General features: G+C 41.4%; 1 protein-coding gene across 1 annotated transcript in view; it reads right to left on the bottom strand.

Annotated features, from left to right (window-relative positions):
• The window catches only part of MYH10 (myosin heavy chain 10), a 97,584-nt gene that overhangs the window by 12,470 nt on the left and 64,727 nt on the right, over positions 1 to 20,387 (bottom strand). Inside the window, exons 14-28 of the mRNA XM_082067385.1 lie at positions 19,126 to 19,299; positions 17,252 to 17,366; positions 13,544 to 13,737; positions 12,852 to 12,973; positions 12,473 to 12,542; positions 12,214 to 12,374; positions 11,504 to 11,612; positions 11,294 to 11,425; positions 9,733 to 9,939; positions 8,420 to 8,557; positions 7,900 to 8,023; positions 5,525 to 5,696; positions 3,275 to 3,487; positions 3,029 to 3,173; positions 688 to 894 (exon numbers count right to left, since the gene is read on the bottom strand). Of these exons, the coding sequence (XP_081923511.1) occupies positions 688 to 894; positions 3,029 to 3,173; positions 3,275 to 3,487; positions 5,525 to 5,696; positions 7,900 to 8,023; positions 8,420 to 8,557; positions 9,733 to 9,939; positions 11,294 to 11,425; positions 11,504 to 11,612; positions 12,214 to 12,374; positions 12,473 to 12,542; positions 12,852 to 12,973; positions 13,544 to 13,737; positions 17,252 to 17,366; positions 19,126 to 19,299 (2,283 nt within the window). The remainder of the gene's footprint in view (positions 1 to 687; positions 895 to 3,028; positions 3,174 to 3,274; positions 3,488 to 5,524; positions 5,697 to 7,899; positions 8,024 to 8,419; positions 8,558 to 9,732; positions 9,940 to 11,293; positions 11,426 to 11,503; positions 11,613 to 12,213; positions 12,375 to 12,472; positions 12,543 to 12,851; positions 12,974 to 13,543; positions 13,738 to 17,251; positions 17,367 to 19,125; positions 19,300 to 20,387) is intronic.

Genomic DNA, 20,387 nt, shown 5'->3' on the forward strand with positions numbered 1-20,387 from the left:
TGCCAACTCTTGCTATTTTAGGCTATGCTACTTGTATATACAGTGAGAGCCTGCCTGAAAGCTTTGCCCAAAAAGAAGTGGGCCATTCCCTTCTTAAAGCACTTTGGCTTAATTTACCTAAAGTACCCATTGCTGTGGTTTAAAAGTCAGCCCTGACTGCACTTTACCCATGTTCTACATTTCTCAGAAAGCCTTTACTTGCAATCCCCATCTGTCAGGCTCCCAATTTTGAAGCACAAAAGGCAATCTGTGGCCATCATCCATCAGTACAATTTTGCTCACACCTACAAATGAGTTCAACCCAATTCCAACATCCAAGCCAAAAACCTGCAGGCCAGCTGTCAGTAGAGCCTCCAACAGGATTTGGTCTCTAGGATGGGAAACCATGTACTTACAAACCGCTATAATTCTCATTGTCCAAAAAGCTCAGGATTAATGTCATGGCTGTCCAGTTGTCTCCACCTGAGGCACATCACCAAATTAAGCCCCTCAAACATGAGAGTGCAAGACTGAAATCACCTCCCACATCAGCTACAGACCCAGTTGCAACTTTGAAAGTCATTCCTCCTGACCATTTCCAAGGGACATGGGGCAGTGACAGGGGTGGGTTAATGGTTGGATTCGAGGATCTTGAGGGTCTCTTCCAGCCAAAATGATTGTGATTCTATGACTTCTATAGATCCTTACCTGCAGCTTGTTCGCTCTCTCTGCCAGTTCCACCCTCAGTCTTTCTCCTTCCGTGACCTTTGCAGTCAGCTCTTGCACCTGAGCATCAAGCTTCTTCCTCTTATGTTCAGACTCTGCCTTCACCTGCTGCAGGACCTTCACCTCACAGGCTAACTCCTTGTTGTCGGACTCTAGGCCTTGCTTGTTTTTTTCAAGGTTGGCTTTAAACTAGGAAAAACAACAGGAAAGAAATTCAGCACTCTGTTACATGTCAATAAAGTTTTCTGCTAAAAATATTTAATCCAGCAAATTGGGTTTACAAGTTCAAAGATAAAACAAGTGCTCAGCAAGTTGTAAATAGGGAGTGTTTAAAATGCTGCCACGTAAAATTCTGTGTATGTTAGCCAAAAAACTACATTAATGCAAGTTATTCCACTCTCAGATATCACAGGTAAGAGTGAGGACCAGAAGATATTTCTATGAATTCAACACAATCTGAGATGTCAGTACTGTGAAATGACCCCAGGTTCCAGTATAGGCTGGGAAATTCCATATTAGAGAGCAGTGTAGGGGAAAGGGACCTGGGGGTCCTGGTGGACAACAGGATGACCATGAGCCAGCACTGTGCTCTTGTGGCCAGGAAGGCCAATGGCATCCTGGGGTGTATTACAAGGGGGTGGTCAGTAGATCGAGAGAGGTTCTCCTGCCCCTCTACTCCGCCTGGTGAGACCACATCTGGAATATTGTGTCCAGTTCTGGGCCCCTCAGTTCCAGAAGGACAGGGAACTGCTGGAGAGGGTCCAGCGTAGGGCAATAAAGATGATTAAGGGAGTGGAGCATCTCCCTTATGAAGAAAGGCTGAGGGAGCTGGGGCTCTTTAGTTTGGAGACGAGGAGACTGAGGGGTGACCTTATTAATGTTTATAAATATATAAAGGGTGAGTGCCATGAGGATGGAGCCAGGCTCTTCTCAGTGGCAAACGATAGGACAAGGGGTAATGGGATCAAGCTGGAACACAAGAGGTTCCACTTAAATTTGAGAAGAAACTTCTTCTCAGTAAGGGTGACAGACACTGGAACAGGCTGCCCAGGGGGTTGTGGAGTCTCCTTCCCTGGAGACATTCAAACCCACCTGGACATGTTCCTGTGCGACCTCACCTGGGTGTTCCTGCTCCAGCAGGGGGATTGGACTGGATGATCTTTTGAGATCCCTTCCAATCCCAAACATACTGTGATACTGTGACTGTTGGAGCGGCACTGCAAGGAGGTAGGAATGTGCCCATGAACCGATGAGCATGGCTCATCTCCCAGAAACAAAAGGAAAGATATCAACTAAAGCTGCCCTGATTTTAGTAGACATAGCAGCCTGGAAGTGCGTAACAAAGTATTTTTCACCACTGCACCGACACTTGTCAAAAAGGTTTTTAAAAACTAATAATTGGCATAAGGGATGTTTAAAGTACCATTCTTACTATATCAGAACTGACATCACCTTATCACAGGACCTTTGTTTAAGATTGCAGGGTATTTTTGCATCTTGTCATGCTCCTATTGAGAATATTTAATGAATAAGGAACAGAAGACATGCATAAAATCTTCAGGTGAATAACCTATAACTTCCACCAGCTTCAACTACTACATTTCTCACTTAGTATTTTAAACTAAGGAAGCATGTGAAGTATTCCCTATGTAAAAACATTACTATGGTATATAAACTGTCCATGCATACATTTGTGAACGACCAAAACTATAATTTCACTAACTAAAGATACTTTTTTGTTGTTTTTTTGGCAGTGCTAGAATAATTTTACTTTTGAACAAGACACTGAAACTACAGTAGTAGGAACAATTCTGTCCAGGTGCGTCTCCTCCTGCCCGTGCCGCCAGTGGTTACCAGAGAACAAAATGCAGCTGTGCAGACTGGCAAGAAGCTCAACAGATACCAAGCACTGGAGGTTATAGCACAAGCACGAAGTTAAAAGTGGCTGGAAGGACCTGTACACAACCTGCACTCACAGTTTGTTACTTGTGAGCACTGACACTAGTTACCTTCTTTGGAAGCATTCTGTAGGTCGTGCATGTAGAGAACTGCTTTTCACCAAATAAGCATGTGGGCTGCTGAAGAATTCCTACCAAAGTACTGCATTATTTATCTCTAGGTGCATTGTTTCCAAGTCTAATGAATACTTTTCAGATGCCAAGACTAATAGTTGCGATATATTCAAACCAGCATGATGTATTTGATTGAGTAGCAATTGCAACTTAGCTCTGCAGATGTCAGCGAAAGGGACCACAACAGTTATATTACTTATAAAAAGTCCTGAAGCAGAAAAGTGTATTTCTGTGATTTGATTTCTTCTCACCCTTTTGGCCTGTTCCAGTTGTTCAGAGAGCTCTTCCAGGGCAGTAGCATGCCGCTGCCTGATTTCCTGGATCTGTGCTTCATGGTTTTTGGTTTCCTCTTCAATTGCTTTCTTCAGCTCGGCCACCTCCTGCTCTCGTTTTGTCCTAGAGGAACCACCAAGAGTTATCAAAAATCAACATTTTAGTCTTTTGGAAATCAAAGATGAATTTTAATGGTACATTCCTACACAACCATGTGATTGTACCTCAGCTCTTGCTGTGCTGCAGTGGTATCCAAGGTATCTTCCAGTTCAGTTTTTAAAGCCTCCAACTCTTCACTTAAATCTCTTTTCTGCTTTTCTGCCTTGTTGCGTGATGCCTTCTCAGATTCCAGATCTTCCTGGAGTTCTGCAATTTGAGCCTGCAACTCTCTTATCACTTTCAGTGCATTGTTTTTCTGAACTGCTTCTTCATCACCTCTGTTAAACGGAGGCACAACAGTTAATGATATTTCAGAGCTTCAGATCTATTCTCATAACAGTCTACCGTTATTTAAATTATGTACATAAATGATATCTTAACTTTTCCGCTATAATAAAACAGACCTAAAACTTCAGATAGAAAACCACTACTGCTGTTATTCTCAAGATCCTGACAGGCACATTGCCCCAGGTACTAGAGATGTGCTATCAGAATGACCATGCTTTCAAGTTTATATTCAAGTATTCTAATTTTGTAGATCACAGAATCCCAGGATGTCAGGGGTTGGAAGGGACCTGGAAAGCTCATCCAGTGCAATCCCCCCATGGAGCAGGAACACCCAGATGAGGTTACACAGGAAGGTGTCCAGGCGGGTTGGAATGTCTGCACAGAAGGAGACTCCACAACCTCCCTGGGCAGCCTGGGCCAGGCTCTGCCACCCTCACTGAGAAGAAGTTTCTTCTCAAATTTAAGTGGAACCTCCTGTGTTCCAGTTTGTACCCATTATCCCTTGTCCCATCACTGGTTGTCACCGAGAAGATCCTGGCTTCATCCTCCTGACACTCACCCTTTATATATCTGTAAACATTAATAAGGTCACCCCTCAGTCCCCTCTTCTCCAGCTCCAGAGCCCCAGCTCCCTCAGCCTTTCCTCACACGGGAGATGCTCCACTCCCTGCAGCATCTTGGTGGCTGCGCTGGACTCTCTCCAGCAGTTCCCTGTCCTGCTGGAACTGAGGGGCCACAACTGGACACAAGATTCCAGGTGTGGTCTCCCCAGGGCAGAGCAGAGGGGCAGGAGAACCTCTCTGACCTACTGACCACCCCCTTCTAACCCACCCCAGGTCCCATTGGCTTCCTGGCCACAAGGGCCCAGTGCTGGCTCATGGTCATCCTGCTGTCCTCAGGACCCCCAGGTCCCTTTGCCCTACCACTCCCACAATCTCACCACTGTCCAAAAAATGCATATTCTGTACAATTTTCTCTTCCTGAAAAATTATAGATCATAACTCAAAAAATACAAAAAGTGTTTATTTTCTAACATATGACTGCAAGATCACCACAGAAATCTTAATCATAGAATTGTTTGGGTTGGAAGGGACCTTCAAAGTTCAACCCCCGCCATGAGCAGGGACATCTTCACCAGCTCAGGTTGCTCAGAGCCCCGTCCAGCCTGGCCTGGGATGTCTCCAGGGATGGTTCAGCCACCACCTCTCTGGCCAACCTGGGCCAGGCTCTCACCACCCTCAGGGCCAACAATTCCTTCCTCATGTCCAGCCTCAAATCTCCTCATTTAGTTTGAAACCATCACCCCTTGTCTCATCACAACAGGCCCAGCTAAAATGTCTGTCCCCATCTTTCTTATTGTCCCCTTTTAAGTACAGAAAAGCCACAATAAGGTCTCCCTGAAGCTTCTCTTCTGCAGCTGAACACCCGAACTCTCTCAGCCTGTCCTTCCAGCAGAGCTGTTCCAGCCTCGGATCATTTCTGGGGCTTCTCTGGCCCCTCTCCACGTGTGTCCTGTGCTGAGGACCCAGAGCTGGACCAGCACTGCAGGGGGGCTCACCAGAGCAGGGTGCAGGGGCAGGATCCCCTCCCTCCACCTGCTGCTCACACTCCTTGTGTTGCAGTCCAAGATACAATTGGCCCCTGGGCTGCCAGCACATGTGGCTGGCTCATGGCCGATCTCTCATCCAGCCACTGTGAGTACTCTATTAAGAAGGCTCACTGAGAATTACATGCTTTTTACCTCCTGAGGCTGAACACTGGGAGACTAAAAAAGCTTCCAGAGCCAAACACTATTATACCCTGGCAAAACTTCTTTTCTTACAGTTTCACAGAGCAAGGATGCTGATAACACACTGAATTCCTTTTCCTTTTCCATGTCTACACACAGCATAGCTGTCTAGAGGTGCTCTAGTACAAACGTGAACTGGCTTCTGCTTTATCATTCCCAGTTCTGATATGTCTGCAGCCAACTGAAATTCTGTTTGGGAAAGCAGGTTCCGCAGCTGTGAGCCCCGATGTGCGCTGACCTGGCAAGAGCAGCCTGCAGCTCCTCCTCTTTCTTGGTCAGCTGGATCTTCAGTTCTTCAATCTGGGCTTGCAGCTCAGCTATTTGGTCCTGTAGGTCTGTTGTTTCACCATCAAGTTTTCTTTTAGCTTTTTCTAATTCTTGACGGGTCTTCTCCTCCTTTTTTAAGCGCTCTACGGAAGCGAAGCATTGTATTTATATGCAATTTTTTCTCTTGTCATCTCTAGAAGGTTCAGGGGCAGGGCCATGGGGTGGCAGGAAGGGTGGGAAGTTTAATTTATATTGTTTCGATTCTTTCTCCTATCTGCAGTTGGAAGACTGACCAGGAAAGGTGAAGTAGCAAAGTAGAACTGTATGATTTACATGGAAAGTCATGAAAAAAAAATTATGACTGGAGGAAAAAAAAAGTTTCAAATAAGGGAACAGAAACATAACTAAAAACATAACAGAAAATAAGGAGTGGGATCTAATGGAAAAGCAGTTTGAGCTGCTAGGCCAGATAAGCACATACATCAAGATTAAAAAATGAAGATCAACTACGGACTGGAAAAATGATGCTTTGAATGGTGTTGGAAGGGCTAGACTAGACTCCAAAAGGTCTACTGGAAAACAGTATAGGTTAAAAAAAACACGGATAAACTGTTTTTGCAAGTATCTGTGCCACTAACTTGCATCCCATTGGTATTCAGCAAGACTTTGCAGCCCTGAAACTTCCAGGAATTTGTGTACCCAAGATACTCCTGCAGTAAGGTATTTCTTTGTGAAAACCACCCAGTTATCAGTGCCATGGTGATAAAATGCATTTACTTGATCTGCCTGTTATCTGACTCCGATAGTGACTGGTTGCATTGCTTACTGTTAGCAGGTAGGCCATACAGTTAAGTCACCTGAAAATTTTGCCACAACACAGGTGCTCAGCAAAGCTTTAGCCCAATTCTAAATGCATTTGCATAAACTCGTTCAATACTTGGTGGATCCTCAGTGCAGACACTTCTCTCACACGCTTCCTAAGGCAGCTTCTGGACATCATGTTCAAGACCCATCTCTTAGAGACACTCTGGGCTGTTTGCAATTTTCCAAACAATCTAGAGTAACATTGTTTTTCTCTAAACAGTTCCTCATTTAAAAAAGTTTTAAAAAAGGCACTTTTCCCTCTGTTTTTATGTTGTAATTCTGCTCAGTGACAGAACAGTGTTATAAGACACAATTTTACAATTGAGAAAGTTCATAGTAAACTGAATTAGTTTTTCTTTTTGTTTTGTTTTGGTTTTTTGTTTGTTTGTTTTGTTTGTCTTTGTGTGTGTGTGTTTGTTTTTTAATTTCAGCGCCTGGCAGTGCCAAGACCATAGCAGACAGACCTTAAGGGCTTCTTGAATCATCTCCAAGAGTAAATATCATTTTACTGTGCTTTACTAGCCAAGAAATGGCATGCCTTATATTTAAGTTTTAATTTCCATTTCTAAGGTCATCAGTCTTGGAATGGCACCATAACCGAACCCATCTGTCAAGTATCTTCAGAAATGCCAGTCCTGATTTAAGCACACAACTACTCAAGCATTATTTTCCAGTGAGTATATCTTACTTATGCCCATCTTAAGGGCTCTGAATATGATTTTTAAATAAAAGGTATATCAAGTATCTACTACCCTTATTAGTTCCATACCTTCTTATATAGATAAAATTTTGATATTTTTCCATAAGCACATCAGTTTTAAAATATGCAGCAAGAGAAGCCATAATACAGTAAGAGAAAAAACTATTTCCAAATTAGGACACAGAGAGAAACTTTGCCTTATATTTTGCAACTTTGACTTGGCAGTTTATTAGTGTTGCACAATAGCTATTTATGGTCATGAGTAATGAAAAAAACCCCACAACATAAAAATCAAGGAATGTTACATATAGCGCTACATTAGCCTGTGACAACACAGGCAAAACAATCAGAAATAAATGGCCAAAGAAATTGAATTGTTTTAGATAAACAAAATATGAAGAAAAGCAAAACAATACAGATTTGCTTATTTTAAAAATATTAGAAGCTTAATGAATGACTATTAACATTCCTCCAGAAATACTTTGTTCTAATGTGTTACTATAGAAAAGTGTAGGAACTTCCTAGGAGACTGAAGTTTTGGCCTGGTACTGGGAGATTCACGCAACAACATGAATTTCTGCGTGCCTCTATCAATGAAACGGATTCTCAAAAATGAAAAACTAACAAGTTAAACATAGGAGTGAGCAGCCAAATGCAACAAGTCTTGCAAGCGACACAAATTTCTTTCAAAGTTCAGATAAAAATAATGGCTGTTAAGGTATCTACATCCCACTCTAGCATGATGTCCAAGCTGTTAATAGGCAGATGTAGTAAGAACAAACCTTCCAGATCAGTGATCATCATTTCCTGCTTGTTCTTGAGTTTGGCCAAATTTTTGGCTTTTTCTTCTTCTTCAGCCAGCTGAGAAGTACATTCAGCAATTCGATCCTCCATCAGCTTCTTTTCCTAGTTAAGAAAAATACAGTTTGAAGAGTCTCTAAGCAGCACAACTAACTGAATATACAAAATTTGTACAGAGGTCTCATACAGCATATTAATGCAGATTTTAAGTGACTGACCTGTCAATATTAGGCATCAGTTGGAATAGTATAGAAACATGAATGTTTATTTTCCAAGAAAGTGAGACTTGGAATTTAACACATGGGAGTCCTAGTTTTAGGACAGAATTTGCTTTTGGAAATCCAGGCCACACATCTAAGCCAAGTAACACCAGTATATTTTGCAAAGAACAATGGCAGCTATGATAAACCACTGTTTCCAGCTCTTAGACTTCAAAAACTCATGGAACCGGCAAGAACGCAAACCAGCAAACACCTCCCTTACCACGCACAGTGGTCTCACCTTCAAAAATTTGGAATTTTGGTCCTCCAACAGTAGGATCTCTTCCTCCATCTTTTTGATCTTAGCTTCAGCTGTCACTTTTTCAAGCTGCAACTTCTGTCGAGCTCCCTCCTCCTCATCAAGCTGTTCCTCTAGGTCCTGCGAAGAAAAGAAATTGCATCTGTGCATTTTCCAGGTTACCCACGTGGATTTTTTTTTCAACCTGGTAAACAAAAAAGTATTATTTTGAAAAGCCACCTGCCCTGGCACTAATAATGCACTCACTTTGTTGGATGCATTTACAGTATCAATGATCTGGTAATGAAATTAAGGACCGTGTGACACACATGGAGTTTTTTGTGCTTTATTTCAGTTTTAGCTTCAATATGCTGTGTAGGAAACACGCGTCATCAAGGTCTTTCACCTTCATAATTCTGAACATAAAAGAAAAAAATCTGCTTAATGACAACCAAACCAGATCAGGCCTTATGTCAAATGGTTCGTGAAATACTGCATCCGAATGGCGTCAAAGTGCAGGTGTCTGGCAAGAGATGCCACAGGAGACAGGTCTCCTGATTTCAGTGTGACTCTAGATCTCAATATTACAGCTGAAATGATTTAGATAAAGTAATCACGTATTGTGCTTCTATTAATTCATGGTTTCAAATAAAATTCTCAGCCACACATTAATGGACACTTATTAAAAGGCATCAAGGGCTGTGTAATGTGGGGTTTATTTCCCCTTCAAGTACCTTAAATACTTAAAGAAAAACCCAGATAAGTTCTTCAGTATTCCCTTTTTCAAGGTCCCTGGGTATCCAACAGGAAGCATCTAAACAATCTGATTTTCACAACACAAAAAAGCCCAAGTAACTTTGAGGAGGTGAAGTTGTCTTAGTTTCATAAATGCCAAGGAAGGAATATTATTTAATGATATTAACTGGATTTCACTCAAAAAGGAACATTTCTCTCATAGGTGACATCATCCCATCAGTCTTTGTTTCTAGAACGGAACAGGTGAGCTCCACGCAGCCGTTCCCAGTTCCCCCCCTCTCACAAGTGCTCAGTGCCTGGGACACTACCCACATACGCTATAGCTACCGACAGGGTATTTGGGCTTTTCTTTTTCTTTCCTCACCCTCCCATGCCTGGTGACCAGAACAAGCTAAAACACCCCCAACACGAGAAAAAAACAAAAAAGAAAAAATTATTTTATTCCACACATGGTGCTAAGGAGCTGAATCCCTCCGCACCACTGAGATGCTGAGGGAGGTTTCCCATCCCTAACTGTCCTGTCCACATGCTTTTCCATTTCTAGTTACCAAGAGGTGTACCTGAATATGGCCCTGCATTTTCTTTTTCTCATTCTGCAATATTTGGTTTCTTTCCTCTTCCTCTTCAACCCTGGATTCCAAATCATGAAGAATTTCTTCCAGCTCTTGTTTTTTGGCAGCCAGGCGTGCCCTCATCTCCTCAGCTTCTGCAAAGAGCTCCGTCTCAGCCTGGAGTTGCTCGGCAAGAATGTTCTTCTCTTCTAGAAGCTGCAAATATACACAAAAGGTAGTAAAGTAGTGAAAATGAATTTCAGACTCTTTCATGAGACATTATACATACAACAGGTGCAAAGTTACTTGAGGTGCTGGAGCGAGTGGAGAGAAGGGAACGGAGCTGGTGAGGGGCCGGAGCACAAGTGTGATGGGAGCGGCTGAGGGACCTGGGGGGTTCAGCTGAGAACAGGAGCTGAGGGGAGACCTTCTGATCTCTGAACTGCCTGAAAGGAGCTTGGAGCCAGGGGGGTCGGGCTCTGCTCCCCAGGAACAAGCGCCAGGAGCAGAGGAAACGGCCTCAAGTTGCGCCAGGGGAGGTTGAGGTTGGATCTGGGGAACAATTTGTTCCCCAAAGGGCTGTGGGGCATTGGAACAGGCTGCCCAGGGCAGTGGTGGAGTCACCAGCCCTGGAGGGTTGGACAGACGGACAGGAGGTTCTCAGGACATGGGGCAGTGCCAGGGGTGGGTTAATGGTCGGACTCAATGATCTTGAAGGCTTCTTCCAACCAAAATGATTCCATGATTTAAGGGCATTGTCCAAACGTCTTTTAAACACTGACAAACATGGGGCATCAACTACCTCTCTAGGAAGTCTGTTCCAGTGTTTTCTCACCCTCTTCATAACAAAATGCTTCCTAATATCCAGTCTGAACCTCCCCGGATGCAACTTTGAACCATTTCCATGTGTCCCGTCATGGGATCCCAGGGAAAAGAGCTCAGCACCTCCCTCTCCCCTTCCCGTCCCTGGGAAGCTGCAGAGCCATGATTTCTCCCCTCAGTTTCCTTTTTCCCCAACCAAGACAAAGGCAGTGTCCTCCTCAGGCCCTGCCTCCAGCCCTTTCATCTGTAGGAACTATGCTATTGCCATTCCAGATATCCACCCCAGTTCTATCATGTTTCAACGTTACCAGAGTGATAAATACACATCTATCTTTACTGATGCTGTTTCAGCTGTTTTTTAAATTGATATCAATGTTACTTATCAGCACAAATTCATTTTCAGTTTTGTCTAATAACTGTCCTAATTGCTTCCCTATGTCTTAATCAGCACACTTACACCACAGAGGTATTCAACCCTGAAAAAACATCCGAAAAGCAAAGTCACACTGCTACTGAAACTCTCCTATAAACTGGGAAAGGCCAAAAAAAAAGTTTCATTAACATGATGTTTCTGCATTCTTGGAAGAATAGCTCATCTTCCTATCCAGATTTCAGCAGAGCATGAAAGGAGCTGGCTCTACTGCTTCACCAAGCTTTTGCTCACAAGCGTCTCCCCAGCATGGCTCCCTCACACAGGATACAGCACAATATACAGTCTATATATCAAAACCCAATCTTGGGCACAAACCTGTTGATGTTTCCTTTCCATTTCCTCAAGTTCTGCCTCCACTTTTGTCTGTTTTTCTTTCACCTTCATTAGCTCCTCGTCCTTGGCTTGAAGTTCTTCTTCTTGACGAGTGACCTGAAGAAGAGGCTTCACCTGCAAAGATTTGAAGTAAACAACTGAGAACATGCATCAACCTATTTACAAGAGTCAAAGTGACAGAATGTAACGAACCTTTGTAAAGACTCTCCACCACTGCCAGTGCCTGAGCTTCAAATACGCAGCACAATTCCTCTGCAGGATTTTCAGTGCGCTCAGTTGCTGCTGTTTCTTTGCAAAGGCCCTGAAAAGAGAGCAAAACATTTCATGTTAAATACAGCTGAGCATCTGTCCGTGTTTTTAATTTTTAGGTTACCCAACACTACAACATGCACACCATAAATAGGCTTATTTTGAAGTTTCAGCAACTGCACTGATTTATGAGAACTCATTCCTTATATGAAGAGGCAGAACAAGAGCTGGATTCACCCTTTTCAAAACAATAATTACAAATGCTATTTGTTCTTATGTTTAACAGATGTTTTTGTGAAAAAGATAAAATCAGCCTGGATTAGACACTGAAATGTCCTTTAATTAAAAAAAAAAAAAAAAGCAGCTTTCCAGAGCATCCCTAAGAACTCAGTGGAGCAGAAAGAGATTCGTTTTTTTTGCAGCCACTAGCTGTATCATAAACAAGGCACAAGGATTAAGAAAGGAGATATCGCTAAGGAATGGAGGCACAAATTCTTAATTTTGGGTAAAAAAATCACCTGTTTACCCTGGATACAACTACGGTTTATCAGGCAAGACACTTTCTTAAGAAAACGGAAGTTTTAATGCATAGCCCCGTATCAAAGAGACTTAAGATGAACAAGGGAAAAATCAAACCAGAAGACCATACATACTTCCTAGCCAGGTATCCTCTGCAGACTGCCTGGAAGAAGATGATAATGTCTGTGATCTTCAGATCTCGCTCTTCTTCTAAGTGTGCCAAGACACCAGCACGGAAAAAGATTTTGCTCTGTCCAATTCTGTATAAGTTGGGGTCCAGCTCTAATGCTCGGATCTAATGGACAGGCAAGTACATTGTTTTTACATCAAAGAAAGGACAACTTTTGTTTCAGCTTTACAATACTTTAGCAATATATAGGTATAAATACTTACCATGCGCTCACAAGCTTGCTTGCCATCCATAAAACCTTTCGGAATTGCATTAGGAGTAAGGATCTCATACCTTTAAGTCAAAGAAATAACACCTTCACAATCAACAATAAGCTACATCATCATAAAACCAAGTGCACAGCTAAAGAATTTCTCCAGAAGGTTTTTCCACAGGTCCATTTTAAGTTGTTTTCCCCTTCACTACTGTTTTTAGAATAAACCTGCAGCATTTAACTGCTTCAAGTTCAAGCCACTTGAAGACCTCACAAATTGTTTTGGACTTTCTTCCAGGTGGGTTGAGTTGGGTGGTGAGGGAGCATCTACAATTATTTAACAAGAAATTTTCTTTCATAAAAACTCAAGATACTGCTCCTGCTGTTACCTCTGCCTAAATTCCTGGAACACTATCCTGTTTGGAAATCCTTGCCGACAAATCCTTATTCCTTCTAAAACACCGTTGCAACGAAGCTGATCTAGAACCAGATGTGGATCCAATTTTCCAGCCTGGAAAAACAAAACAAGCATGATTTTTAGTATTTGAATTTGTATTCATGAAAAAATGTAGTTCTTCAGGTGACCCTCTACAAAGTCAACTGTCTAGTTGGACATTTCATGATTCTCTTCTCTCTGTGACAGTGACAGAGCCCAGGGAACGGCAGAAGATGTGCCAGGGGAGGGTCAGTGGGACATGAGGAAAAGGTTCTTCCCCCAGAGGTGCTGGACACTGAACAGGCTCCCCAGGGAGGTGTCACGGCCCCAGCCTGACAGTGTTCAAGGAGAGACTGGACAACGTGCTCAGACACACGGGGTGACCTGTGGGGTGTCCTGTGCAGGGACAGGAGCTGGACTCCATGATCCTTGGGGGTCCCTTCCAGCTCAGGACACACTGTGATTCTATGAACTGTCTAAACAAGGTGATGTAAGGGAATACTGTGAAGGTGTTTAATCAGTGTGAAAACTTTGTGAAACCTGGCTTCTGATTTCAAAAGGCAGACAGACAGCACATCTAACTTAAAATACATGTAAAAACTCTAATAAAGAGAAAGAATGAGAGGAGTGGTCTGTAGGACATACCCTCTTTTCATGATTTGGAATGATGCAGCGAACAAAGTTGGGATTAGTGTTTCGCAGTGTTGCCATCAGCTTGGTGAGAGATTCTTTGTAGAGTTGGCCAACTGTACGAAACATGCCCTTCTTGGTCTTGTACGCGGAGCCAAAAGCTGTCTCCGTTATTCCGGTGACCTGATCCAGACCCACAATACGATCCACTGGGAAGGAGAAGAGGAAAATAATTAAGTGGACTTTTAATATTTATCAGGTGTAAAGACAGGCAGAAAGAGGAGCAGTAAGTGCAGCAGCAGAAGCTTTGTGGAAGAAATGAGGGAGGATGCCACCGAGGGAGGGCAGTCAGCAGGGACCAGGGACACTGGGCAGAAGCAGTGGGACCAGGAGCCACAAACGTAGACAGCAGAACAGTGTAGCTTTGGTAGGTACAAAGTCAAATATCCAGCTCTTTACTTGCAGTTCTACATGACCAGTTAAGCCATTTTCTTTATTCCAAGTCAACTTTTAGGAGACAGAAAGTTGCCTGGAAACTGGCAATTATTTGAATTCTTACAGTGCAAGAATATTTCTGGGTTGAATACTTGGAATTAGACATCTGTGCATATTTGCTTAAAATGAAAAGTCACAGTAATTACATAGATTAAATCTGAGTTTCATTGAATATTCAGAAGTGGCTTTAAAGCACAACTATTACAGAAGAGTTGAAAATAATCTTATTTCAGTGACAAGAGAGAAAAAAGCATCTACCAGACTTCTGCTAGTCTGCTATTTTGAAGAATTCTTCCAAGTTATATATACACAACTGCAAAAGACAATTTTCAAAATAGGAAAACTGCACACAAAAGCACTTCAAAGCTGCCACAAAGCATCAGAATAGAGAATTTCTTTGATTTTTTTTTTTTTGGTTTCTTCTTCAGAAGCACAGTTGAGAAATCTGACTGCCATAACTAAAACCTTTAGGCCAAAAACATGAACATGATTCCATGTGCACGTCAACAATTATTTAAACAGCTCACAGGTGGCTTAACAGCTTAATAATGATAGTTGGCACTACTTAGTACTGAGCAAACGCACAACATATATAGGTTGTCTGTGAAATCCAAGCTGGCCAGCCAGCAACAAGTAACTATACATAGGCTGGAATTTAAATTTTGTGAAGTTATCTTCAAATTCACTCAAACCAAAGCAGAGGGAATTATTCTTTGCCTCCAGAATTAGTTTAGTATATGAGAAATAAGTGACAATATATTATTTCATACTGATACTCAACTGGTTTTCAAAGGTCTATAAAGGAAAAAAAGGAAAACTATAAGCAGAAAAATAGAGGGCAACAAGTTTGAATAATCACTTCTAAGTCTTGCATGTAGTGCAGAGCAGAGCCCAGATCCTCCCCACAGTTTTAAAAACAAGAATCTAAGGGGCTTATTAAAGTTAGAAAAATAAGTAGGCGGTAAATTGTTCATAAGGTCATATCCTAAATATTTACTTTGAAGCAGAATTCATTTCTAAACCAGAAATGGGACAGAGATTCCTGGGAATCAGTCTTACAGAGGATGAACACAACAGCTTGGAAGGACTAGAAACATGTACCCACCAGACACCACTGACAACTGGACACCATTCAGCTTTGGTTTGGCCAGGTATGTTTAAAAGTTTTGTAAATACATGTGATAATTAGGCATCTTTTGTTTTGCTCCCCTCTGTCCATAGGATGGTTATTTATATTTCAAAGAGGATTATTAAAGTAAGCTTTGCCTATAGGTTAAGAGCAGTCATTGAACAGCGTGACTGGACAATCATCCCTTGGCTAAAGAACTCAAGCCCTCTACTAATTACTTTAGGGAACACCAGCAGCTTCCTCAGGTCCGGGATGTACAATGTCATGCGTGGTGGGAGACAAACCCCAGTAAAGATCAGAAAGTCTGAAGGCGCAACGTTCACATGCGTATCTTTCTAAACTTGTAGAGAGGAATCCAGGAAGGACGAGGTTGGACAAAATCTCTAAAGCGCCTTCAAAAAGACATTCCAAATAAATGGATTCAAAAAGTGTGTGCAGCTTCTACAAAGGGAAATATTAAAATTAAGAGGTTTTAAAATAAAAGAACAATTCCAACAAGTCTAGAATAAGTGGATTTCACTTACTACCCCCACTACAAGTGCAGTACTCATTGTGATACTTCAATACATGCTCCAGCTCTCCTCCCAAAAAACAAGTCCACGTTCTAAAGCGTTCCAGAGTTTTGTCAATGTTGGACTGCAGAAAGAAGCTTGATAGTGTCACAAAGCTGACGCATTCTCTCAAATGCTTGGAGCTACCAGAATTATCACTTCAGAAGCAACTCTGCATCTCAACATGGAACTAGAAAGCAACAAACCTTGTTCTCTGCAATGCTTCAATGCAATGCATAAATATAGATGCTATATGTATGCAGCAGCAGCTGAATAGGTATGCACTCGGAGACTGTTTGCCTTGGGGAGGGATACCTAGGTTTAGCATGAAATGAAAGGTTCGTGCAAGCCTACGAGCAAAAATGGGTTTTCCTGGAGATACAACAGCCCTGCCTTGAGTCGGCCTATTGTTTTTATATCCGTTCACCTGGTGGATCATGAAGACCAGTAATATTGTCATAGAAACAGGCTCTCTGAATATTCTGAATCTCTAAGGCAGAGAAACAGCAAAAACAGAAAGAAGAGCAGATACATAAGACACTCAGTTAGTACACAGAACAGGTTTATCAATTACAAACAGACTTAAGTGTGCTACAAAAGCAACTAAGCCACAACATATCCCATGCATGTTTCAATTAGCTGTGGAAGCAGGTTTTGAATATTGAATATTTGAATAGTTTTAATATTTGGACTAGAACACTTTTGTTTCTGTGTGTGTACTCAAAAGGAAAGAAGATCCCCAACCAAAAAGTTCTTTATATGTTCATTAAAACTGTTCTCTGTAGCTGAAGCAAGTATTCCTGAGAATAAGAGGGAAACTCAGTATTAACCTACAGCATTGTCTATACTACAAGCTGGAATAAGAGACTACAGGAATTACAGACTATGGCATGTAAATATACTCTAATTAATATACTCTGATGTTAAAAACCATATTAAAGAAGTCCCTGCTAAATACTGATTTGTCTATTTCTGCTTCTTGGAATATTTTGGTAAAAGTGCTAAGAAATACATTAAGCTGATGTGCAGGTAAACCAGCTAAACAGAAGCGTACAGTTAAAATAGGAAAAGAATGCATTTGAATTTAATTTGCAATATCTAAGCACTAATATGGCTGTTAATGAACTTTATTTTAGGAGATGGAGGTTTCCAGGATCTCACCCACCAGTGCACATGAAGCAACTGTGCCTGTGCTCGCCTAAGACATTTTATTAACACCAAGTACCGCTACAGACTTCACTGCAGCAAGTCAAACTAAGGGTCTGGGACAAGATTCTACAGATGAAATTTAACAGAGGGTAACAAGTAGTGACTATCAGTTCAAATAATGAACATGAGAAGCAGCAACTCAGAAATGGTACATGTGCAAGGGCCAGTAAGTGCAACCCAGCTTCCTTGTTGGACTTTTGGTGCTAATAGAGAATTTGCTGTAGACATTTACAAAATAGAGGTGGAGGGTGAGGAAGCAACAGGCACAAAAACCTCACCTCATCCAGCAAGGTAAAAAAAGTCACTAATAACTTGTGTACTCAGCGTATCTCCTCTTACCATCCTTCCAGAGCTCTGCAACAAACTTGTCAGACGACTGGTGCAAGAGGGTGGCCACGTTGTCATTCAGGGGATCCATGTTCTTCATCAGCCACTCATCTGCCTTGTAATCCACCTGCAGAGCAGCCACGTTGCACACAATCAGACAGAGCATCAGCTTTAGTTTTCAATTTACCAGCATCAAAAAAACCCAAACAACTTCAAAATATTACACTGTTCTCCTCTTCTTCTTGATGCCTGCCTGCTATGAGTTAGTTGTGCCTCCTTAGAACAGTTCAAAGTACCAAAAGTGTTACTCTTCTTTTGAAGGAGAAAGTGGCATTTTCTTAAAAATTTAGCAGTTTGACTTTTTGCTTACTAATAGTTGGTATCATTTTTCAGTCTAACATTATTGCCAAAATAAGGCCTCGCTGTTCACTGTGAAGATGTAAAACCAACTCCAGTATAGATCCTAATTACTTTATCTAAATGACTGGAGAGTAAATTAAGGACATGCTGCAACTTTTTTTTTTTTCTTTTACTATAGCAGTCAAACACTTCCTTCTAGAGAGAAAACAAAGCCCTTGTCTTGAAAGAATCATGGTTTGCAATGGTTTGCAATTAAACTATAGCTCAGCAGTTGAAAAACCAATGTTACCAGCATGAGTTTCAGGCCAACCCAAAAGAAAACCCTAAAATTCCATAAGTCCAACACTATCTCTATGTAGACCAGCATGTTTCTGCTTCAAACGAACCGTGAGTTTTCTATTTTTAAATAAGGGCTTAGGAAGAAAAGCCACATTTCACTTCTTCCAGCATCCAAAGCCAAACAAGTCATCGTCTTCATACTTCTTGCAGGAAAAGCTACTGCATAAACAATTCTAGTTTTGGAGGAAATACGCATTCCGATGGAAAACTGAAAAATCCCTCTGTCAGAGGAAGAGCTGCAGAACAGAAACGCCCACGCGGTTGGGCAGAAGGAAAACATTTTTCAGAACAATTAGTAGCCAGGCACCAAGTGGTTTTTCTTCATTTTGATGATCTAAAAGAAACCTTTTGTTTCACAACTAACCTACTATTAACTGCAGTATCAGTGATGATTTCATTATTTTTAATTTACTGTTTTAAATATTGATACAATAAAATATGTGATCTATTTATTTCTTTCACTTTTTGCTACAATTCTCTAGTTGTTACTACTGACACCAATGAATAAATAACAAGTTACTTGTCCTTTAAATGAAAATTAAAGGATGGCTCTTAATCGTCTGCACAAACATTTTATTCTAAATATCAGGCCAAAAGCTGGTACTAGGGTTAAGTTTTAACTATTTATGAAACTAATTACACAGCATGGCCCTATGGAATAGATCGTGAGGGTTCCACAAAATGCCAACAAGAACTGCACAGGTATTTCACGGGCCTGTTCACATGGCAGCTGAGGTCCGTCCCTCAAAGGGAGACAACAAAGATTAAACTAACAGTAAAAATGAGAGGATATCCGCTCACCTATAAGAGGGGTTATACAGAAAATCTGATGTGAACTGAGGAGATAGAAGTGAAGAGGGTGCAGACACAGCCCTGCTTCAAGCACACTATCAACTTGGATATAGATATTAGGAAGAGATGCCTTTCAATACAAGTCCTGAGAAAACTCACCTGTAAGACCTGACAACAAAATTAAAGGAAATTGAAATATTTACTAAATCTAATATTAATTTCTATTTTTCAGTTCTATTTGGTAATGAAAGTTCCATCAAAGCACTCCTTAATATGTTTGAGAAAATGAAACAAGACCACTCTCCTGCAAGAGTATTTCTAAATTGATAGCTACACCACATAGTACTTTCCCCAAACCAAAGTTTCTAACTGAGTATTTAATATTTAACCCTTACCTTCCCCGCGTAGTGAATAATGCAGAAATCTGCTTTGTCCTTCAGTTGTCTTGGCTTTTGGAACTTGGAGTGGGTTCCTTGCTCTTGGACCAACTTTTCCACAAACGTCTTGTCAGTAGCTTTAGGGAACCAACATTCTTCGTCCAGTAGCGCTAACACGCCAGGAGGGTTTGCCTGAAATCCAGTTGGATTTAATCTCTGTTAATATCCCTTCCCTTGCTAGTTAATTTAAGCACTCAATTTGAAGGTTCACTTATTCTTGAAATAAAGCAGGGAACAAGCAATGTCTGTATTTTACAGCCATAGAACTGTTGGACAGGATCATTTTCCTCAGGGAAGACAGACTGATGTACACAGGGAACCAACAGAAAAAAGAGAGTTTATAATAATTCATACTTCAAAAGTTTCTACTGAATGTAAAGTTTAGACATTTGAAGAGAGATGTTTCTACGTGCCTGTAACATGGCATCACCTACCTCATTTACAGAATGATTACAAAGCTAATGACATTTGCTTTTCAGAAAAAAAAAAAATAAAAAAAAAATCAAGTAATTTGATGCATTTTTAGGATATTCACCTGAACACCGGCGGACTGAAAGCATCCACACCTCCCCCCGCCCCGAGGCTTTACGGCAGAGATTTTACGTTCCAAAGAGGCAGAACCTTCTGGAGTTCCACACTCAAAGCCCAAACCTTTGATAACTGAAACAAGATTTCCCTTTTCCTACTCTAAAGACAAACAAGAACGTGCCTCATGGGCTTTTCTGCTCCTCAGAACGCGCAGTGTCATCGGCAGCTTATCCATACTCTAGAATACACACACAGAAATGTGGAGGGTAGTAACTGCAATGCCCTATGTTCAATTTTAAAGATCATAAAACAATTTTGACAGCAAGAACTTTCAGGAACTATGATATTTGTTCTCCCCCAATCCAACTGCTCCTCCTGCTCTTTGCAGCCTCTTCAGCTTCCAGAGATGGAGCAACCAGAGAAATGTGTTAACAGAGTGAATAAAACCACCTTTAAGATACTGTTTTCCTCTTTGCAGATACATGGGGAAAACTCTACCCTAAACAAAGTTTCATGAATTCTGCTGTTGTTTTCAAATGCAAAAAAATTACCATAAATCTTGAGAAGCTTTGAGTCACCACTATAGAGCTCCTCTAACACAATGGCATGGTTTAATATAAAAGTGACAGGACTAAAGACTTCATTAGTACCAGGAAAGAAAAAAAGTATGAAATTAGTAGCTTAATATCTTT

The sequence above is a fragment of the Streptopelia decaocto genome, assembly GCF_964273445.1.
Source record: "Streptopelia decaocto genome assembly, chromosome: 16".
NCBI lineage: Eukaryota > Metazoa > Chordata > Aves > Columbiformes > Columbidae > Streptopelia > Streptopelia decaocto.